Genomic DNA, 24,229 nt, shown 5'->3' on the forward strand with positions numbered 1-24,229 from the left:
TCATGTCCCATAAATCTTCATGATCCCCAACATTTATACAAACATGAACCTGTGTCATAGAGATGCATCACCTATATGCTTTTCATTTAAAAACACATACGCACTTAAAGTCTAAATGGTGACGAATAAACAGTAAGAGGTAATTGCCTTATGTAACCTGTGCTAAGATACAGTAGCTTTACCAACAACACACAGCTCTGGGCCACAGTCCAATAAATTCACTGCTGCCTAGTCTAAACGGAGCCCCAGGACAGGAGCTACTGCCTGGATACACTGCAGAGCAGAGCCGTTGGCTTACTGAAAGTCTAGAGGGAGGAAGACAGAACCCGAGCCTGACTTTTCAGCCCTAGAAAACAGATGCTCTGCTCCTTTAGATGGAGCAAGTTTACATGTAAAACTACATCAAAAACATCGATTTTTTAATGCTATGAATAAATAGGTGATTAGTTTTTTTTTGTTTCATTCAGTGCTTCTTCTATGCTGAGTTAAGCTGTAAATTTGGTCCACCTGCAGCACAGAATTTTAGACAGTGGTCCCCGTTTTTATGTTAATCAGTACAGATGGTAGAAGTTACCTGCAGTAAACTGTTTAAACTTGCCTTGCTCGTATCATCCAGCAGCTCGGTGACAAAGACTTAATCCTGGTCTCCACTGTAAGTCCGAATCACTAAACCCTCTCTTACTTTATTTTGACTTGACTCTGAAACATGTTTCACACTATTTTGGGTTTGAAACTTTTGATCAGATGTGATGAATCATCATCATGCCACCATGCTAAAGCAAACAACTTTCTATTATTTACCAATGTTAGATTAGGCCTATCTTTTCCCCTTCAGTGTCAAGATTAGTTCTTTATCCATCTTTTTTATTTTTTATTTAACAGCCTCCAGACTTTCTCTAGAAATCCTGTGTTGCCCCAAAACCTCGTGGACTTAGTAGGCAAGTACAGCAAAACTTTGTCCTTGAGTCTGAACATTGAGGTCAGACACTTATGACACTTTTTGTCATTTAAAAAAAGCTATTTGTTTTTTATCTCTTGGCTACACTGTTTATGTGACATATGTGATATGTGACACATGAAATTATGTATGTCCAGTTTAATTTCATAAAAATAAACCATTTTATGAACTTTTTACGGTATAAAATGACTAAAATATAAGATGACCGGCCTAACTTAAACTTTACAGAGCAGATCTACGAGTTTCATTCATTAAAGTGAAAGACTACTGTTGCGCCAGCTGCTTCACGAATGACACTGACATAGCTCTGTTTCAGAAGTTTCTGTTTGGTTATGGTGCAGTAGACGGCCACTGCTGTCCAGCAAATGATGATGTCGATTTTTCAGAAGACTTTCTGACCCATTAGAAAAACACAGGTGTGCATAAAGTGGCTTCCATGATGGTTGGATCCATTTTGTTGTTTTTTTGTTTTGTTTTTTCATTGTGCACGCCAGCCAGCTGGTCAAAACTAACAATATACAAAATACAAAACTAACAATACAAAATACATTTCTAATTTTAAATTTGCTTATTTTAGTAGTAATCAGTTGACATTGCTAAATTGGTATCAGAATTGGCAGTTATGGTCTTAATACAAACAGGCCAATAAAGTTATTGTTTGCTTTGGGTACTGCAGGCTGCATGAATGTGACTAATTGCCCTCCAAGCCCAAATCATTCTTTTCACCAGACTTGTTAGTTCAGTTGGGATGTTCTAACTCGCCTCATATATTTGTCTCGGTGGAATATGTTGACCAAGCCAAGTGTAACGGGACCGCATTATTCTGGTGGATCACGGCACTCCAAGTGCAAGCCTCAAACTGGCCATATTCACACTGGGCCGAATTAAAGCACCCATGAATTCGGCGCTTGCTTTTTCTTTAACGTTTGTGCATCTCTTGGGGTAAAAGCATGGAACTCAAATTTGAAGGCCTGTTTTGAAGTGAAAGCTCAAGAATATTTATCAATAAGCATTCTCATCCTATAGAGACATAACAAAGAGAAAGGTGCAGAAAGAAAGAGATTGTGCACATTTCTGCTTGTGTTTTGAAGTTAATGGAAGAAAGCGTGGATAGCACTCACATAGCTCTCATGTTATTCTCAGGCAGCAGAGGGATCTCCAGAATTTTGGTGTTGGATTGCATGACTTCATGGCTGGCGGTGGAGACGGTTTTGCCCGTGATGCGGTGGACCTGGTAGAAGGCATGTGGTCGCAGGAGGCGGTCGTCTGCGGTCCCTATGAACAGCTGCAGGGTGAGCGGCTCGCTTTCCATGTAGCCATAAAGCTGGCAAGAGAACAAAGAGACCCAGGTAAGAGGCAACATCAGGTTTTAAGACCTCCATCTCAGGCAACCCCTCATTTAGGAAATCGAGACTGGACGCACATTAGCAACTGTTAAAGGAACCTTTATTGATAGCTTTGACCAGGCAGAAGAGCTGTGAACATGAGCTCTTTTTCATTGTTTGTTTTTTTCTGGTTGGATTGGAGGCTCTCTCTCAGTGGTCTGCTGTTCTTTTCTACATTCCTTTAGGAAGAGAAATCAAAAGATTTTTTATTGTTTCTGGGTGTTTGAGCAGGAAACACAGAGACAAAGACTGATAAAAGTTTCACAGCTGATACTTAAGGAGATGACTGGGAAAATGTTTTCAGTATAACGGAGGGCATCAAATAGATGAAATCAAAACTCAAACTCTTACTTAAACTGTTCAAAATAAATAAATAAACAGTACAAATCAATGGTTTTTCTGTGATGATTATCAACACACAGTTAGCTATTAAACTTATTAAAACTTTACGCCTGAATGCTCATGAAGCAGGGAGTGCAGACGTGCTCCAGCCCCTTTACCTTTGGGCAGTTATGAACATGCATTATGATTTCCATTAAAGAGCGCAGACTGTGTCCCACTGTGATGAAAGAGACTCCTGTATCAGAACCACCACTTCAAACAACTACCACTTCCTCTAGCAGCCTGCCATTAGCCGCTACTGCTTAGCTAATAAAAAGATCAAATCTTCAAAAAAAGGAAAAATAATCCATGCCTGTGCACACTGTTGAATTTGGGTTCAAATGTACTTCAAATATAAACTGTAACTGCCAATTTAAATTCAATGTCCCAGTATAATTTTCTGTCTGTGTCTAAAGTAACATCATTCGATCATTTAACCAAGTGTGTAATGGCTCAAAAACATCCAAATGCAGGGAATGCTTTAAATTCCAAGATGTGGTGAAGGGCAACTGATACTTTGTGAATGATTTCTGACCAGAATAATCCACTAACCAAGTTATTTCTAGCGTGGCCGAGTCTTAACACCAAAGACCTCCCAGGATATAGTTTCTCTTTGTAATGCAAATTGTTCCTATGGCTTAGAAATCTCTCCAAACCTAAACACTATCAAGAAGCCGCTGAATCCATCTGGTATACATAAAACCCCAAAAAGCCTAACTTCTGATCGGGTGGACCTCCACAGATCCACCCAGGTGGCTACTTGACCGCATGTGACGTTTACTGTGAGGGATCAGTTACTTAAGACCAAGGCTCAACAAGCCATGACCATCTGAAAAATCCCACAAATTGGTCAATTACTCCAGCGCACCGCTTCAGACCAATTTTGTTTGAGCTCCATCCGAGTGAAAACAGTGGTAACGTCAAATGGAATAAAAGACCCCTGTTGTTTATCTAACAGACTGAGTCATACAATGAAATGAAGACCACATGTAACCTATGACATAATCTGATTAATGGGTTTATAATTACCTTTGAGAGGGCAGGCAGGAATTGGGGGGGTGGGGGTGGGGGGGGGGGGGTGTAAAGAAGAGCAAGACTGGTATAAGACTGGAAAGTTATTCTGAACCTGATTGGGTGTCTGTGGAAATTAGTACCACAGTGTCATCGACACCTAAGGCCTTTGATTTGAGAGCAAAAGTCATTTGGTCTCATAATAACGACAAGGATTAAATGGCCTTGGTCGGCACTTGATGACAGCTCTGCTGGATGCAAGACAAGGCAGAGGATGTGCTCTTTGTGGTCTCTGTTACACAATTTTCATTATTAATTATCTTGAATAGGAATAGAATATGACCAGTCACGGGAATAGATTATATATCCATATGCTTCAATAACCTAAGCACCGGTGGTTATCTGGCTTGGTCTTTGATTCAGATATCGAGGGAGTGCGGAGGGAGTGGTAAGACTAAGGCTGTCATTCATCTCCAGTTCCAACCATCATATTTTTTCTCTTGAGCTCCCCATAGTGTCTCTAGCAGCTGTCTTGACCTGGAGCTAGTCACACATGCTAGTCATCAGTGAGTTAGGCCGAGGTCAGGAGCTTCTTGAAGTCTTGGCATCTCAAGGGACCACTTCATCTATAGAGTGATCTCACCGTCAGACGCTGTTCCCTTGTTATATTTTACTTATGGTGTCACCAGAAGTAATTATCCATAGCCACACATGCTACCAGTTACGGGCGCATTGAATCAGAGGAGGGCCACGGTGGAGCATGAGGTACAAATCTGAAACATTGGAGCGTTAAATTGCATGACGTTGCCTTGTGATTTAATAAAACGCTGGCAGTTGCACTACAAACCCGTGTCATCTGTGGCAATGGACTTCTTTGGATTTCTCTTTGACCTCCAAAACATTACCTCAGCCGCCACGTGGCGAGGGCCACAAAAGAAGCGGGAGGTAGATGAGGTTCTCGCTCCTCTCATCCTGCTGTAGCGCACGGCAATGGCGGCGGCATCCTCGCTCAAAAGGAGGATGTGATTAATGAGGTCAGGTAGTCCTCGTGGTGACGCTGCTCTTCCCAGCAGCAAACGAAGGCAGCGTGATCCCCCCTGAGCGACCTCACTCAATTCCTTTACCATATGTGCTCCCCTGACCCTCTCGCTACAGTCTCCCCCCATCCCACTCCTTCACCTCTGCTAAACTCCTGCGATGCTCCCTCAACTGCACGCCACACGCACAGTGAAAAATTCACTTCTTCATTTTATTCTCAAAGTGGGAATTAAGACAGGGGGAGTCAAGACTGTGTAGACAGAACTTAAACACCTGCGACCTCAGCTTTGCATTTGTGTCTGACGCTGTCTGTGAGAGAGACACTAATTTTGACCAGATGAGCTTCTTCTTGCTGTAAAATATGGCCCATCGGGCTGAACGCTCACTACATGTTTATTTTGAGATCATTCACTGAAACCAGTCTTACATTGAGGCAGTTGTTCCCGGTGCCAGCTTTTGCCACTGTGTCAGCTTGTTGTATGAACCTATTTCTGAGAGCTGACGCTCAAGTAAAACATCGCGACCATGGCAGCTGAGGCATTAACTGCATAATAGTGTGCAGCTGTATTGTCTAGGTCAGTTGTGATGATAAATAGAGAAGAGGAGGGCACATTCTGGGTGCTCACCGCCATTCAGCTCCCATCTGCCTTTGGGTCTTCTCAGCTCCATCAGCAATACAGAAAGCTTTAGTCCTTGGGAGACAGCCCCAGTTTATTTCTTTTCTTTCTTCCCCCCATTTTCTTATTTGCTTCACTCAATGAAAGTCACATGTGATCAAATAGCGACAGAGGGTGTTTTTATTCCAATAAATATAATGTATTTTTCACAGTGGATTTTATCCTTCAGCTTCTTTAGTAAAAGTGACATTCTTAATGCTGCTGCAACCATTCAAAGTGGGGATTTGAACATTTAAAGTTTAATAATGACTTGGTGGTAAATTAGATTTGTCTGGCCTGGCTAGAAATTGAGTGTGAATACACTTCACAGGCCGCGCAGTGAAGGCTGCCTTCTATCCCTCTGCGGTGATTTCATCACCGCCTGGAGAAATGTCATGACTCGTAGAAGTCCACGTGGCGCAGAGAATCGGGGGGGAGAGGGAGAAGACAACTGGAAGCAGCAGAGGAGGGGTTGAGGGGGGAGGAGAACTACAACAGCAGATGCAGGCTTTTTCCCATTATCACGCTCTCCTCTCTGTCAAGTGCTGACACACTCACACCAGCCAGCCTTTGCTGTACCCAATTAGACGTACACTCATCCACGCTGTCTCTCCTTCCAGACTTTACTCCATCGCCCCCCTGACCCTCTAATGTCTCCCGTGTCTCATATTGAATGCATAACGCAACATATGCAATCCTTTAATGTGCACTGTTTCCATGGCTTCACATGCTGCAACTTTTATAAGCAACCAAACAGCTATATCCTTTAAAGTTTTTATTTTCTTTACTAATACTTCGAGTATTGAGGGTGTAGCTTTGAGCACAGGCCCATGTCTAGACTACTAAAGGTCCAAATTTTATGTCAAATAACATTGTTTTAAATTTTGATTTTATCAGCCATTCATAAGACCCATCATTAAAGCCTACAGAAAATTTGTGCAGGATGAAGCATAGATCACTGCTATGCCCCTAAGTAGCCAGATTACCCACTCTTATCTTACCTCATAAATCTGCGGTTTGGTTGTCACCTCAAACCAGTGAAAACGATGTACACATAACCTCAACTTTTTCCACTTGTTATTAACTTGTAATTAGTGGCAGCCCAATACCAGTGTAAGGGAAACCCCGCAGATGGAGAACCACAATTTGAGAGTGGCATAAATGCCCCTTTGGGCAGCAAATAATAGCCTTGACTAAGCTCTAACAGCACTACAGGGTACACCAATCCTTTTGAATATCAAACATAAGGCGGCGGTAGATTTAATGAGCAATTAGCAGCTACAGTATGGAGTGCTGTAGATCAGGGTGTTCTTCTTTCGAGACATTACGCAGCCAGCAAGGACCAGATCCCAAGGTGAAACCGCACATGCGAAAAACCCGAGCACGTGTTTGCTTAAGTCTTTCATGTCATCATGGCGGAAATATACTGCAAATTTGATGTGCATTACATAAAGTTGCAGAGGAAGAGAGATGAGTATTAAGTCACGCACACGTTAATAAGGATGATGGCCACATCCTGAAATTACACATGTGTGTTACTGCTTTAAACTTAATGAGAAAGTGCATGTATGTGTGTGGGGGGTGAAAGCCTTACAGGCCAGTGATTATCCTATATGAATTAGCCATAAGCAATTCTGCTCTGTGTGCTGCAGGACAGGTTTAATTCTTCACAGGTGTTGTTTGCTGTTACCAAGGGCCTGGCGGATGTCTGTTTTCCTGTCTGTGGTTGAACTTGAAAGCTGTTGCAACATCTTGATCTGAACTCATGTTAGATCGGTCACTCTATTGTCAATGAAAACTTTACAATTGCAGTTGTCTTTTTTAAATGGTCTGCTCAGTTAAAAGAAGAAACAAACAACCAAATAAATCAGTGTTGCGGTTATATTTTAAGTAAAGGTAGACCAGGTTGTTGGTTTTTCCTGAGCACGGCGTCAGACATTAAACACAGCTGTGGTAAAGCAAGGGGGAGAGTCTGGAAGAGTGTGAGAGGAACTGTTAGAGTACCCTAGATCCCCTTAATGGTGTTGTGGTCTGATGCAGTAAGTAAAGTGGAAAAGCAGCAGCGGGGGTCACAGAGTGGACCGGTGATGAGAGAGGGGGTTAAAAGGCTGGAGATGCAGAGGAGAGGAGGTAGGGTTGGTGTCTGACTTGAGAATAGATGACCTTGATTTGGAATGGAAATTGATGAGACGAGTTGGTGCAAATGGTGAAAGGCTAGGGAGTCATGGTAAGCCAGGGTTTTCATTGGCGTATGACTGGAGCAAAGACCTTCCATTCTCTGTGCAACCACCCATCACATAAACACCTTTGTGTGTCAAGGAAAAACAAGACAGCAGTAAATGTGCACATGAGCGCCTTGGTTTCACTGTATATTAGCCACTCTCTACGGAGTACTTTGTCAGTGTGGAACCTGTGTATCCCTGTATGTTTTTCATCATCTTGCTGTTTTCTCTTTTCTTTTTTTTGGGTGGGGGGTTCATCCAGAACTGCTTTCCAACACACATGTCACGATTGCTCATAGCACGTGTGTCTGATCATCCATGACCTAAAAAAACAATAGAGTTGTAGATGGCTGGGTTTTAACCGAGGTAGGCCTGCTGGTGTGGATTTGGGAGATGGTTGAAGGATGAACGGTTCACAGGGAGTGACAGCCTCGGGCCCACCAGGGAGGCAGAGAGGCACCGGTGCATGGAAAGAGGAGGTGGCCTCTGATGGGTACTGACTCCCGTGCACCACTGTCATGCTTAGCCAACCTCAGGGCTACTCAGGTCCTAATCAGCAGGATACAGAGCATCTCTTGGGGCAGGCAAGCCAAGCCACAGCTGCCTGGTGACTCCCTCTGCCCCTTCTCTTTCCTTCTCTCCAGTCTCAAGAATCATGAAGAACACACACACACACACACACACACACACACACACACACTGCCTTAGCTTCTTCCTACACTCGTGCCCTTGTGTCATTATTGACTCATTCTCCTTGACTGCACTTCACCCATCCAGTGCCTGCCACTCATTACCTCAGGGCACTGGGTACTACACCACGCGCCCTATCCTCCGAGATTGTAACAACACAATTTCTTCACATCACCACAACAAAGACAAAGGGAGTGCCTAGGAGTGAAAAAGTCAGGTTTTCAAAAAAACAAACAAAAAAAACACCACATTTTTCTTCTATCCTTTACCCTCCAGCATGTACACATGATTGCCTAATCCTCATAGATTCATCTTCCTGCCAACTGCCATGCTCGGAGTGGTTTCCACTGTTATGAAACCCTCAAGATATCCCAATTGACTGCACAGGCAATATCGGGGTCATAAATCACTCCTCACCAAGAAAAGAAAATGTGAGGTATGTGAGCAAGCAAGCAGGTGTGATGGAAAAGCATCTGTCATCGTATTTTCATATAATATTTGGTCAGGGCGCTCAGCGAGGGTTGGGAATATCCTCAGAATGTTGGCGCTAAATGGGCGATTTTAAATAACAGAATCAAATCATGAGCGTGAATATTGACAGGGCCACGTGTAAAGACACTCAGGAGTGTTATTTATGAGTTCCTATTCGGCCCCCGAGAGAGAGAGCAAGTCAGAAATTGACGTGACCTAAAATCAAAACGAGCCTGAGTCTGCTGGGCCTCTTACTGTAGCACAGTGAACTGTGAGGGGTAAAGTGTTGATTCACCTGCATGTTGATATTCAAAGGCTTGTAAAGAAGGGGAATAATTACCTGTATTTACAGAAAAAACCTGCAGGTTGACAGGCGTCTTTATAACACAACTTTGGCCAACAGCTGTCAAATGCATTTGACATTGTGCAGACCAGGGTGTGCTGACAACATCTATTTACAAAATAGCTGCGGCGCTAACAACATTTAAAGCTAAGGATGGACCACCAATTAAACTTTATAGTTCCAGGAACTTTTTGTGTGTGTTTTTTTAGGCTTGCAGAGTCTAGCTGCATGGAAAGCAGGCTATCTGCCATCTAAAACCATTCAATCCCTTCTCTGACAGAGCCAGTAAATATTCATATAGTTAGTAGGATAGATACAGTTTAAATGCAAATAAGCTGCTTCAAAGACAAGTTTACCTTAAGGACATGCACACACGACTAAATCCCCACCTTGTGTAAACTGAGATGTCAGCACAGCGTGATGACAGCGGAGCTGAGAAAGGAGCTCTGTGCTGTGCCGCTGGTGAGACTGACGTGTGCTCCTTAAGTGTTTGCCAAATACAATAGGGAGGGGCGACGCTTCTCCTCCAGTCAGCATGCACTGCTGCTGGTCAGAGTGACTTATTACAGCAGCAGATTCACTGTCAGCTTTAGGGAACATTTAAAAACGCAGCATACAAGAAAATGCTGAGATATACCGCCTGCAGTGTGCAAGTGCTGCACAGCTGCTGTCAGAAGTTACAAGAAAGGCCTGCATTTTTTTAAGCTAGCTGACTAGTTAGACAAATTTAATTTTTATTTTTTTTTATCTCTGTGCATGTGGTTTGTGTGTAGAATAGAGTGACCTCATCTGTAATGCCATTTTATAATCTTTGGTTGTGTAATGACATATAAAATGATCTGTAAGTGCAGAAGCTCCATCCATCTGCTCTTCAAAGCAGCAAATGGGAGGTAAGAGAGCTCAAAAGCAGAGGGAAGTTAGCTAAAACAGCTTGATTCATATACTGAGTAAACTGGGGGGCCGTACCAGGGTTCACTGCCTGTGAATCTTGCAAATCCATTTTAGTAGTGGCTAGAGCTGAAAGTCATCATAATAGATCCATTTTAATCTTAACAGATAGAGGCACTGTGCTCAAATCACACTCATTATTCCAATATTTGGAATCTGATTTGCCAAAAACAGCATTAAAAGATTACTGTAGCTAATCATTTCTGGATGGTTTGAGCAGCAGTCGCATACAGTAGTTTGTATTTAAACACAGTCTAACCAACCAAATCTGATTTCGTCGAGAGAGAAAAAAAAAAAAAGCAAACGAACATCAACGTTGTGACTAATGAAAGAAATGTCAGGGCTGTGTTGACTTTGCTCTGTGACTACATGCTGTCATAAAATAAGCAACAGCCAGACGTTCATGTCACCAGATTGGCGTTGGATAGAAAACTGCTGTTAATCAGCATGCACTTGTTACCTCTCATGCTGTAATGACAGCAAATTATTGCACAGTCTAAAACTACAAAGCTAACTTTGTCTCTGGGTAAATGCAAAAGTGCACAGCAGCAGCATTTGTTGTTTGAACATTAGTGCTGGCAGCATACCTGTACCACAGGGTGTCCTCCAGACAAGGCCTTCACGGCTCCTCGGCTCCCCTCAGTCTCATAATGGGCCCTGTGGTGGGACTTTGGCTGCACTTCTATCTGTAGGTTGTAAGGGCCGGAGCAGGATGGAAGCTGCCAGTCAAGTGCTGGCAAAGATGGGCTGTAATTACATGACACATTGATTGTTATTAGGTGAGAATAACACTATGTATCATTCCCACCTTTCAACAGGATAGTGAATTCACATTTACACGGTCCAAAGATTTTGCCTTTCTGGGCTAAAACCCCCAGTGTCTGGCTTTTTCTTTCCTGAAAGAACAGTGAGTTATACGTTTCCACTTTGCTTGGAACAAATAAATGAAGACATATGGCAAATGATTGTCTTTTTATGTACATTCTGTTTTCTCTATTTTGGTTTTCATCTAATTTGCCAAAGTATGAACTACCATATTTTTTTTTCCTCCAAGGATCCAGAAGTCTGAATCTAAACTAAACTTGCTTTAAATTAGCCTGAAATTGGGACACTTTGTTGTAATCCAACTGGCTTGAGCCCTCTCCATTTCATCATGGTCTCTAATCTAATCAATTGAAGTCATCCCCCGACTGCGTGTAATTCCTTGGGTCTGGGTAATAATTAGTGGCCCCCGCTTTCCCCCTTTGTTTTTTATTTCTTTTTGTGAAAAATAAATGAGAGACAAATGTGCCCCGGTTAGAGCGCGGCATGTTTTGCATTATGGTGTGGCAGGTGGAAAAAGACGCAGCGAGTTAAGAAAGTGACAGTGGGAGGAAAGACAGTTCTGGGGCACAAAAACAAATCTCTCACTGCCTGGCAGTCAGGCAGCTTTTTTAACACACACACACACACACACACACACACACACACACACACACACACACACACACACACACACACACACATATGTATATGTATATATATATATATATATGTATGTATATATAATTCAATTTTAAATTGATAACTGTAAAATTCTAAAATACAAAAAGCTGGTGTTGAAGACAATGGTGTTATGGAACAAGGTCAGCCACACACCTTGCCTGGGAGCATGATATCTCTTTCTCAGAGCTACAGCTGGCCTCCTTCAACATCATTGTTCTCCTGATGGGGAGTCAAAGCTTCCCATGTGAACACCGTGGAGATATCTAAACCAAAACAAACATGTGCAAGACAATATTTCTCTTTGCCGGATGCCTGGTAAACGCAAACCCCTGACCTGAAGAGTGGCTCGACTGAAACCAATCTCTGGCATCTTTGTGGAACTTGCGGGCTGTTTGTTGACCCAAAATGAACTGATTTCCCCCCGCAGGACTTTATCTGGCTATTCAGTGCATGACATCACTTTAGCTACACAGAGAAAAGATGGGCCGATGGCGCGACAAACCAGTGGAGCGCGCCGGCTGATTAACTCACAGGCTGCTTCCCCTTCAGCCAGCCCTGTCACCATTGCTTCCTGTTGCTCAGTATCTTAATCAAACACTTGATTTCCGACAGGAAAGTGTGTTATTGGCTTAAGGGGGGGGGGGGGGGGGGGGAATGCCACAAGGGAGCAAAAAGAAAAAAACCCCGCTTTGCTCAATTGACAAAAATCAATACTATTGTTCAGTGCAAGAGTCTATTTGTCTGAGTGTGTGCATGTGTGACTGTATTCGTTGTTATATTTGTGTGAGGGTTGCGATGGCAACGGCGGCACATGCATGCTGGGCAACTCCTCAATGTGAAATACGATTTATGAAATAGTTCTGATCTTCAAAGGGAACTCCTTTGGAAGTGAAGGGCATGTAAATTGGAATCTCTGCCTTTTGAAGATTGAAAACTAAAACCATCTTGTCCTCACAATAAATAAAAAAACATTATAAATGTGGGGAAAAAGAGAACAATGGAGAAATGGAATTGATGAAATGTGATGAATTGTAATATGTAGAAAATCCTGACCCTCAGACCAAGCGTTAGGATCATAATTCTGTCTTAAGCAGAGACACATAGACAATTTTCTTTTGGCTAAATTGCTGGCTATTTCAATTTCTGAACATTTAGACTGTACTTGATAGAGAATTACTAAATTTATTTGAGACAGCAGGAGCTGGTTCAGCCTACCTGAGGTAAGGCTTGGGTTTAGACCAGGAGTATGGGTGCTGAGGCACATCCAGGAACCCCCCACAGTAGCTCTCCTTCTTGAGGGCCAGGCGGGAGGGGTAGTCCTCGTGGCAGAGCTCTCCATCAGGACCAAGCTCCTCGCCTCCAGGTTCCACCTTCAGACTCATGGAGGCTGAGTGGTCCAGCATCGTCTTCCGCGTCTTGACTGGGATTCCCTCCCCCATGTCTACCACCCCATCTGTGGTTAGAGCATTGATTGCAGCCACGATGGCAGAGTTGGTGTACTGGTTGGTGTTGGCAAGCCAGTTATCATCCGTAACGCTGACCCTGGGGGAGCCATGTGGAGAGGGTGTCGCTGACTGGTTGGGTGAGCAGGGCGTTTGATGGTAGGAGGTGCCGTTGAAGCTGTACTTTCTCTTCCCCATGCTACCACCGCTGCCTCCACCGCCTCCACCACCTCCACTGTAGGAAGGGGAGTTTGGTCTAGAGCCACGAGGTTGTGCCGGCCAGCCTTCCTCAGCCACGGCTCCAATTTGAGGGGAGGTGGATGGTGAATTGTGAGGGGACCCTGCGGGGCCACTGGCATGTGGGCATGACAGAAGCATGGATGATCCTCGGGGAGAAACACAGGGGGACTGCCAGGGGGAGTTCTGTGGGGAGTTGTCGTAGTTATAGAACCCTGACTCATAGGATGACGCCTCAGAGTTGCAGCTGCGTGATGAAATGCTGCTGGCAGGGCTGAGGCAGCTGGGATCACGGTACCCCTCTGCATTGGGGAGCGTCAGTGTGACAATGTTGACCCCCCGTTTGACAATGTGGTCCTCACTGCTGCTCTCTTCAACCTCATCCTCAGGGTACTGGCTGTAGGCAGTGATCTCAATGCGGGGGCTTTCCAGGGCTGGAGCACCATTGGGTCTCAAGCTGTGCGGCAGATAATAACCTGATGCTGCATGATTGTCACTGCTGTATCCCGTCTGGTGGCAAGAGGAAACTGAGATGACTGGACTGGACTGTAAGGTATGGTACTGAGTGGCCAGACAGGGGCTGCCCATACCCAGAGGAAGGGACAGGCTGACGTTTGGTGTGTAGCTGTATGCATCTGAAAAAATAAGAAGTATATTTAAGAAACAGAGAATCACAAATATGTGTTACTTTCCAGAGCAAAGTTCAGAATGTAAAAAAATGATATTCCCATACAACTAAATTGCATTTTTAAAACAAGCATAGCATTAGTTCTGGCAGGCCTTGGAGTGAAGCTCAGTGGTCTCAAAGCCAAACAGCCCATATCAGAGGATAGCTAAGTTAATTCCCATCTTATTGGGAAATCTCAAATAGAACATGTTATTTAAACTACCTCATCTTGCATAAAGTCGCAGCTGCCTGTGGAGTCACTTTGCAAAGCCACCTCTGCCTCAGCCCCTCCATTTCAGTCTATACAATCTAATTCTGATGTATTCATGCTCCCTCTCAGTTGTGTCTGTCCCTGCTGCTGTTGTCACTGTTGTTTCTCCCAGAGGTTTCTTCCTCTAAAGAGGGAGTTTTTTTTTCCCACTGTTGCCGAGTGCTTGCTCAAAGGAGTTTGTCTGATTGTTGGCATTTCTCTTTATTATTACAGAGTCTTTACTTTATGATATTAAAAGCTTTGAGGTGACTGTTGTTTTGATTTGGTGCTATACAAATAAAACTGAATTGAATTTGTCATGTTTTGCAATGTTAACCAGTCTTCTGAAATACCACAGGGATAAATGCAAAACTTCTTGGTAAAAAATAAACTGAGAAAACACGTTGAAGAAAAAAAATTATTTGTGAAACACACTATGACTAAACATAATTTTGGAGAACACTATAGCCTAACTGCGAGGGAATATAATTTCTAGAACTGGTCACATTTAAGAACTCTGGTCACATTTAAGAACAATACCCCTACACAAATCTCTCCAGTATGTTTTTCAGATTCTGACTAGCCCACTTCTTTATAAACATCTGGAGAAGCTTAGCAATCATCTCAAAGCGGTTACTGTATGAGGCTGCTGTGTAGTCGCAAGTCGAGCAGCCACTCTGTTTGTTTGATCAGTTCATCTAAGGCTTTATTTGGCACACCCTGCTGTCATATGTACTCTACAGGAATTCCTCCAGCAGCACTGATGGATGCTTTATTTGATTGATTGCATCACTCACTGAGTGAATTAGGCCCTCCCCTGTGGAAAACTGACAGCACTCTCGCATCGCTCTGAGCATGTGATTAAGTCAAGGAGAGTTTGCTTTTGCGCTACACACAGATACACCACCGGTACACACATAAACAGAGGACAAGTGCAGGCAGGTACACAAGGAAATCACGTCCAGTGCAACAATATAGAGCCCAGATAGCTTGGAAGGCAGGCATGCCTCTTCAGTTAGCCTTGACACGGGTGGCTGCTGTGTCAACAGTTGTAAACCTCACGCCTGCCTTTTATTGATAACGTCAATGAGGGTAAAAATAGCTACAGAAATAAAACCATTCAGTCTGAAACCCAGCAAAGGGCATTCCCCTCTCTGAACCATTCGATATTTGTTAACCACAATACTGCGTATCACATGAAATGACAGATCTGTCACACAACATAAAATATGTGGGTAGGCAAGGTAAAATTAGCTTATGAGAGTCTATTTTCAGAGGTAGTAACACTACGTGCGCAGGACATGTATTCCAGGAGATGCGCATGTATTGTGACAGAAACCCAAACTAAATTGAAGTCGTCCTTTTGAAAACTATAAGAGACACTTATTCACTAAACCTACAGACTTGGAAAAGTTACTTTTTATACGGGGTTAGAAGAGGCTAAATGTCAAACCCCTTTAGAGCCTACTTCACAGAATTACAATGTCATAATAGCAGATCAGTACGCACCTTTCTCCCCTTCCTTCTGGACACTTTGGCTGTACTCAAAAATGTAGTTGAAATCAAACTCTTGCTCTTCATGCTGAAAACTCATTTCTGCACCACTCATCGTAGTCTTTCAAAGTAAGGGCAAGTGAGCATTCAGCTCAGTCTTCGCCGATGCTCTTTTTCTCTGGTTTGAACAGATGATAATCTCCTGCCCACTCTAGCCCTTGTGACACACCTCCTCAGTTCAGGCCTGACTGACTTTGCTTACAGTTGCGGCTGTTTTTTTTTCCCCCTTCCTTTTGAATGTGTGTGATCAGTGCACTGCGCTGCAGCACACTTCACTTCTTCTAACACCCACTCAAACACACTAGGGCTTTCACTCTTGTTTGCTGCATGATCTTGAAACTTGGCTTTTCCGGGTGACACGCATCACAACTGCCGAATAACAAAATTGGGAAAGCAGATCAGATTTTGTTGGGGTGAAGCGAGTAAAAGAGAAATCAAAATGAGTCACTAACAAGAGGCAGTGCCTCCCCGGTTGTTTGCAATGTGCTGAAAATGCAGTGCAAGCAGATTTAATTTGAAAACACAAATTATAGCGTGCTCTCTTTGCACTCCCCAATTTTTTTCCAATTATGCTATTGTGATCAAAACACATTCTCTCCCTACAACCAAACTAGTCTGACTAAAGAATGGACGGGTTTATCCGCAGGCATTGTGGTCTAGGCTGGGCTAAGAGTGATGGGACCTCATAGAGAGATAGGTGGTCGCCCACAAAAGTCATCTGCAGCCTCTGGAACTAAGAACTCTGGGGCCACTTATCGCACATGGCTGAGTATGCGCTATGGCAGAACACCAGCATGGTCTCTGTGTGTGTGTTTGTGTGTGTCTGTGTGCTTGCGTTTGAGTGTCTGCGTGTCTGAGTTTATGTGTGACACTAAAGCAGCCCTCGCCACACTGCTGGAGCTGTGTGTGGTTAAGCACGTCTCCTTGTCAAGCAAGCTACCCCAGCATCCCTGCATGCACAGATCACAGTGCTCCCTCTTACTCACAAACACATGTATATACACGCACATCTGTTACAAATTATAAAGCTTAGTATCAAGGGACTGAACTGAATAATAATACCGCCTGCACCCGTCCCTCTCTAACCTCAGAGACAAAATTAAATTCCTGAAATCCACCAAAAGCCAGTGATATCACCACTATGAATTAAGGCTATAAGTGACTTGTGATCAGATTTTGCCCTCTCACTCTGAATCACAAAGCTATAAATAGAGAGTTTGCTTTTGATTGCATGGGAAAGTAAATAATATTTAGCAGCCTCTGGGCTATCTGACCCTGAACTTTAACATCTCACTTGGCTCATTTGGAGAAAATTTTCAATTTTTTATTTATTTATTCATTTTAAAAAAGGAAGTAAAGTAGAGAAATTGACATGAAGATCTTAACAAAGACTGCAGGTGACAGCAACAGTGTAACCCCCATCATATTTCACTGCACATAATGAGAAGCACCTGCAAAGATAGCTGGAGACACCTAATGGTGTGTATGTAAACTGAGCTTATCTGCTTCTTGTGTATTACTTGCGTGTTATTTTGTGCGTTGTTTTTTTAAAATAGAACAAGGGGAGGTAAATCGTGACACCATCAAAAAGGCCAAAACGTTTCTTTAGAATTTGATATTTTTAGCTTGTTATAATTAAACATATTTACCAAAACAAACGCTTAGACAATAATTTAAGACGTCTATAAATTTGCAAACGTAAAATATGAGGGTATAATGCAGTGACAGCTCTCAGTAATCTTATCTCACAGAAGGATTAACCCCTGATGCGCTCTCCATTTTTGCATTAACTGCAGCACCTGGTGTCAATACATCTTTAAATAAAAAAAAAAACAGCTAAAGCGAGGTAATACATATGTATACATATATGTATGTATATAGGGGTACAGTGCTGGTGATGCGCAGTCATGTAGGGTTCTTTACCTTCTTCTGCAGACTTCATATCGGCGGCGAGAGAAGTAAGTAACTGGAGTCCTCGCTCCTTGCCGGTTGCTGCTCCAAAGCTGAACTTGGAAGTGACGCTCAGGCAAAAGGTATCCTGCATTCAACAAGCGATGCGCAACTTTCACCGGCTGCGAGGCTGTAATGTGCAACGAGAGTATTCAAAACACCACCGATTCTCTAGACAAACCACTAAACAGGAGCATATTTCGCAAAAAGACTCGTTGGAAATCGAGTGTACAACTTTGAACCACACGGCGATGGACTGCGCACCAAAGGAAACGGGAACAGGGGGTTAGGAGAGGCGCGCAGGTACGGCTGCTAAAGGTGAGTTTTGCTCTCTTCGACCCAATGAAGGTTTTAAAGAATGTCCACAGGTCTGTGACGCAGAGCGGTTTGTCGGAGGGGCCGGCTCCGGTGCTTTTAAAGTTGGAAAACACCCTCCGTCCTCCCGTCAGTGCGCCGCCCATTGAGGGTTGACGCTGCCGGCTTCTGCAACCTCCTGGACCGCCTGATGATGTCTTTCATCCTGGGATCCCAGCGGAGGAGGTGGGAGGTGTGTGTGTGTGTTTGTGTGTGTGTGTGTGTGTGTGTGTGTGTGAGAGAGAGAGAGAGAGAGAGTGAAAGAGACTGAAAGCCCACACACAAGGTTAACGTTAAGTCAACAAGAGGTCCGTTCTTCACATTTTTATGATAAAATTAGCCAACAAAACAATCGCAGCGAGTATTCATTTCCTTCAGCTGCTGGAGGCTCAGATTGTTTTCGAGGGATTTCAGAAGTTTTCTTCTTCTTACTTAAATCCCACTGTAGCCCCTCTTATCAGCAGACCACATTGGGTAGTTCTCCACTGTTATCTGTCATGACGACACACAGTCTTTGTCCCATGTTTTTCTATGGATAAACTTGCTTTACTTGTGAGATGTTACCTAAGTTTGGGTAGTGGAGTTGATGGGTGTATCCTCAACAGTTCATATTGTATATATATTCATATGATTATTATGGCCTTTCCCATTTACATTGGCAGTCAAGTTATTTTGATCATTAGAACATTTACTTAATATCCATTTTCTTCTTAAAAAAAAATATAATAAAAACAATATCACATCATTTTCAAAAAAATGTTTGCCAAAATCTTGTTTAATCTAAGTGTAATCTGTTGCATATTGCTTATATTATTTAAATGTATGTTGTAATTTTGTTATTTTCTTGTCATTCTTTGAAAGTCCTAACCAGTTCCTACAGGTATTTACGTGACAGCACAGTGGAACAATGATGTAACAACCAGTGAGAGGTTTTTTCTTACAACAACGGAGAAATAAATAACTTTTTGTTACCTAATTATTTAAAATTACTTTCTGTGTCAAATTAAATCCAAGTGGTAATAGCAGTGTTCAGGTTTGATGCAGGTGCCCTAGGAAAATCTACGTATTTCTCAGTAACCTGGTCACTGCTTAGTAGTCATTGTTTAAAAAATACATATTTTTAAATTTTTTTATTATAATTTTCCACATAGATAAATATTATAGTGCACCATATTACTTTAAATTACATTCTTCCGAAATTATTACTCATTTTATAGGTACTGTATTTCATAGATGCTATGCTGAGAAGAACCATGTGGTAAATGTTGGGACATTTTTTATATAAAAACTACCAGAACTTAGCAAAGCAATTTACAGAGAGTTTACTGGGTAAATCACCGCTCATTAAAAAGCAGTGAAAGTTTTGTATTTAAATCACCACCATTATATCACAGAATTCAGCAACATCAATGACGTTGTTGCTGAATTCTGTCACAGACTTTAGGTCAGTTATCTCTGACTTCCATGTCTTCTTAATCTCTAGTAATCAGGGGTTGCATTTAAATGAAATAATAGCCAGCAGAATTTCACTCTGGACACTACACGGGTATTTGTTCCAAAACTCACAACAATTGACTTTGTAAGCACAACCCAGGTGTCCAGTTCAGTGTCTCTAATCATCTAAGATGAAAGATGATGATGTCTTAGAGAAAGCTGGCAGATACAACCACCTGTTTGTCAAAGCAGTCACAAACTTAATTATGTATAACTTTAAAGCTTAAGCCTTAGACATTTCAATGTAAGCATCTAATCAATTGTAAAGACAAGGAGTGCATATAGGATAGTGATATCACTGTGTGTTGGTGCCATGGGCATGTTTAGCAATGCCTTGGATGAACTCTCCTCTAAGGTTTCTTTACTGATGGAGCAGGAAAAGCATGTTTTCCACTGTGTTTGTTGCATGTTTGACTCTGTTGGTTTGTCTTCTTGTCCGTCAGCAACGTTGTGCAAAAGCAACCGAACAGAATTCCATGAAACCTGATGAAGAGGTGGCACGTGGCAAAGGAAGAACCCATTAAATTTTAGTGAGACTCCAGATCAATTTCTATAAAACAGACAGGGCATTGGTCTTGGCATGAGGATGCACTCTACAAGAGTCTCTCTAGCTCCTTTTGAATTAGGTCCAGTTTTTTTTTTTTTTTTTTTTTTAAAGACTCTGAATCTGAAATGTAGCTGGCAAGCTTGAGGATGATCACACATAATCAGAAGCAGACTGTCTTTTGGGAGCAGGCAGGCATGGTGTGTGGACGCGGGGGGGGGAGGGTGGCATGTGTAAGCAGTCTGCACGAGGGGAAAGTAATAGTACCCTCTGTTTTCTTTGCCTGCAGTAGCTCTCTGGCGTCAGCTGCGGCTTGGCTGATGAGCATGTGTGAGCTCAAAGATGAAAAAGAAGAATCACATAGTTCGGGAGACGAATTATGATACAAACCAGCGGTAGGAACAAAAAAAAGGAGCTGCATAACTGATTGGCACTGTCAGTGGCATGGAGCTACGCAAGTTGTTGAACAGCTTTAAAGCGACTGTGGTGGGGCACAGTTCAGTGGCAGTCAACAGGCTTATCTTGATGGATTCCGTGATACTGAGTGAAGTGTCATTAACTGCAGTCTGTCAACAATAGTCAGAGTTAGTCAGAACATCAATAGTGACAGACAATATAGCCTTCGGGTTATTAGGCAGTCTATAAATCATGGTAAAAATCTCATGAATCTCATCATGTGTGCATTTATAGTAACTATACCTAATTATAAGTAACTTTCACTTTTTGGTAAATACTATTTCATGAGTTTGACTGTGTCTCTCTCAGCAGTGTAACCGATGCCCAGATTTACAGTTTTTTCTGAATGCTTAAACCCTAACTGTGATTCCTGTAGCACAATCTCTAAAACTATTCAGACTTATAGCAAAACCACTCACTGAGTTTGCAAAACTAAAAGCACAAAAACTGCTTTGCACTCAGTTTGCAATTTTGTAACACACACTTTGCAAAACTGTAGGCACAATTCACTGCACAACACTCAATTACCAAATTTCCAACACACTCCTAGCAAAAGTATACACATGTATGGCTATCATTAACACTAATTTGCCAACTGTCTGGCACACTTTCACATGTGAAAACTTTTTTAGATAATTAGTTCACTTTGCAATCAGCCTAAGCACTATAATACAGGTAAGCTGTGTGTGCGGAGTACAATGGAGGGAGCAGAAAGAGTGAGAAGTAGAGGAGGCCGAGGAAGAGGACGTGGAGGTGAAGAAGTAGGATGAAGAGGACGACAAGGACAAGGAGGAGCAAGAGGAAGACGAGGAGGAGGGAGAGGAAGATGAGGAGGGGGGAGAGGAAGGGTAGGAAGAGTAAGAAATAGAATTGCTGATGACATCAGAGCTACAATAGTGGACCATGTAATCAACCGTGGAATGACCCTGAGGGTAGCTGGCCAACGGGTCCAGCCTAACTCGAGCCGCTACACTGTAGCAAGTACCATAGGGACATCTTGAAATGAGAATCGGTTAGCACAGTCACTTCGCACAAAGATTTGTAGCACTGCCATATGCCAATGAGAAACACACCAATACCATTGATGTAAAAATACTGAAATTGTTACTTTACAGAATTGCTAGATGACCAGATGCTGGGGGCAGAGGAAGCATGTTCACTGCAGACCACGTAACCCATATAGTCATTATGGCGATTGCAAATAATCCTATACTTGGAAATAAACACTTGTGTTTGTTTTGATGTGTTTCAAGTACACCAGTACTTGAAGTTTGGATCCCTCTATGCTTATGGATCTATGACAGAAGTATGAGCTCAAACTGACATAGCCTACCTTGTGCACAGAGAAAGCAAAAGCCAGATGTGTTTTGTATTCATACCATCAGTGTGCAGTTGGCGCATTGTGTGCTTAGTAGATGATGGCTTGTGTGTACTGTTTGATACGGAAACACCATTTTTACGAAGGTGTGAAGAGTTAATCTAGCTGTGTTTGCTTTTGCAAGAGAACTACAATGTTTTGATTATTGGGTGACAGATTTTCTTATTTGTGTGAAGAGTTTTGCAAAATTAGCCAATAGTTACAAAAAATGTGCTTAAGCAATCAGAAAAACTGTAAGTACCCACTAGAGTTTAAGCATAAATGAGGTCAGATCTTTATATCATAAAGAGCTATACTTGTTCTCTGTTCACTTGCCAAAAATAAACCCTGTGGTTCTGCTTATTTTTCAACAGAAGCTCAAATCCATATTTGTCACTGGGCTAAATAAGTTTGCAGAGTGTTTAAACTTTGTCTATTAATGCTACCATGTCAAAAAAGGAGTACTCAATCTAGAAAACATTTGAAGAAGTTGCCTTCACTTTGCATTTTTTTTGGAAAAGTACGATTATACATTATAGAGTTCATACATCTGGCCCTGCGACACTGTACGCACTGAGCAGCCGCAACAGGTCTGCAGAGAGCATTAGAGAAAAAGCACATCTTGCGCTCAGATTTATGAGTGGCCTGCGCCTCGCTCGTGTATTTCATAGAAAATGACAATTTCTTGTGTCCTTGTAAACACACAGATGCTGCTTTTTACATTTGCACAAACTGACTTGTTGCCAGTTTATTTTGTTTTGCTTTTTCCTCCATTAAAAAAAGAAATAAATCAAAGGTACCAAGATCAGGAGCGTTCAGTGCAGGGTACAAATTCCACTCCTGTTTCCTCCTGGTTTCTTGTGTTTGCTCAAGCTTCGGTGTGGCACAGAACTGTAAAGAGCCGGAGCCTATTTGTCGGTGCTGCTGCTGATATAATAAATGACATGAGTGGCTTTTGTAGCCGAGTTCTCTACGTAATGCCAGCTGCTATAATGTTTACTACTAGTGGTTTGGCCCAGGAGTCAGGCTACATCTCGGCATGTTGAGAATACTTTTTTTTTCTTAGAACTCGCCATAAAAGATTTACACTTAAAAGACAGACCAAAAGTTAACAGGTATAAATAAACTCATCCGAGGCTTTCCAAGCGCTGGGCTTAGCCTTGTCATATTTGTTTGTCTAGACATCAGGGATGCTACCACTGGGGGAAAAAGGGGGAGCCTGAAGCAGATGTTACAGTTTTTACCGAATGCCTAAACACTAACTGTGAATCCTGTAGCACAATTTCTAAAACTAGTCAGACGTATAGCAAAACCACTCACTGAGTGTGCAAAACTAAAAGCACAAAAACTGCTTTGCACTCAGTTTGCAATTTTGTAACACACACTTTGCAAGACTGTAGGCACAATTCACTGCACAACACTCAATTTCCAAATTTCCAACACACTCCTAGCAAAAGTATACACATGTATGGCTATCATTAACACTAATTTGCCAACTGTCTGGCACACTTTCACATGTGAAAACTTTCTTAGATAATTCGTTCACTTTGCAATCAGCCTAAGCACTATAATACAGGTAAGCTGTGTGTGCGGAGTACAATGGAGGGAGCAGAAAGAGTGAGAAGTAGAGGAGGCCGAGGAAGAGGACGTGGAGGTGAAGAAGTAGGATGAAGAGGACGACAAGGACAAGGAGGAGCAAGAGGAAGACGAGGAGGAGGGAGAGGAAGATGAGGAGGGGGCAGAGGAAGCATGTTCACTGCAGACCACGTAACCCATATAGTCATTATGGCGATTGCAAATAATCCTATACTTGGAAATAAACACTTGTGTTTGTTTTGATGTACTTGAAGTTTGGATCCCTCTATGCTTATGGATCTATGACAGAAGTATGAGCTCAAACTGACATAGCCTACCTTGTGCACAGGGAAGGCAAACGCCAGATGTGTTTTGTATTCATACCATCAGTGTGCAGTTGGCGCATTGTGTGCTTAGTAGATGATGGCTTGTGTGTACTGTTTGATATGGAAACACCATTTTTACAAAGGTGTGAAGAGTTAATCTAGCTGTGTTTGCTTTTGCAAGAGAACTACAATGTTTTGATTATTGGGTGACAGGTTTTCTTATTTGTGTGTAGAGTTTTGCTAAATTAGCCAATAGTTACATAACATGTGCTTAAGCAATCAGAAAAAACTGTAATATGGACGTAGACACTAATAAGATGCATAAACTCAGAAAATTGTTGCTTTTCTGGGTGAATCTTTGTGATACACAAAACTCAAGGCTACAAACCCAAGCACTTCCCTCGTAGCTGCACAGTTAATCCTCTCCTTTTACAA

At 42.5% G+C, this 24,229-nt stretch overlaps 1 protein-coding gene across 3 annotated transcripts in view; it reads right to left on the bottom strand.

Annotated features, from left to right (window-relative positions):
- The window catches only part of LOC146563664 (nuclear factor of activated T-cells, cytoplasmic 1-like), a 61,003-nt gene extending 42,869 nt beyond the window's left edge, over window positions 1–18,134 (bottom strand). The window contains exons 1-4 of one of the 3 annotated variants that reach the window (XM_085290900.1): window positions 17,662–18,134; window positions 12,804–13,902; window positions 10,691–10,850; window positions 2,080–2,282 (exon numbers count right to left, since the gene is read on the bottom strand). In XM_085290900.1, the coding sequence (XP_085147026.1) occupies window positions 2,080–2,282; window positions 10,691–10,850; window positions 12,804–13,902; window positions 17,662–17,782 (1,583 nt within the window). In that variant the 5' untranslated portion in view covers window positions 17,783–18,134. Of the gene's footprint in view, window positions 1–2,079; window positions 2,283–10,690; window positions 10,851–12,803; window positions 13,903–15,693; window positions 15,880–17,661 lie in introns of those variants that run through there. The other 2 variants (XM_085290898.1, XM_085290899.1) reach the window with 2 other exon arrangements.
- Between the last annotated feature and the right edge of the window lie 6,095 nt (window positions 18,135–24,229).

This window comes from Mchenga conophoros, linkage group LG11 (genome assembly GCF_057382185.1).
Source record: "Mchenga conophoros isolate Kocher_MC1m ecotype Shallow Benthic linkage group LG11, M_conophoros_male_GT1.1, whole genome shotgun sequence".
Classification (NCBI taxonomy): Eukaryota; Metazoa; Chordata; class Actinopteri; order Cichliformes; family Cichlidae; genus Mchenga; species Mchenga conophoros.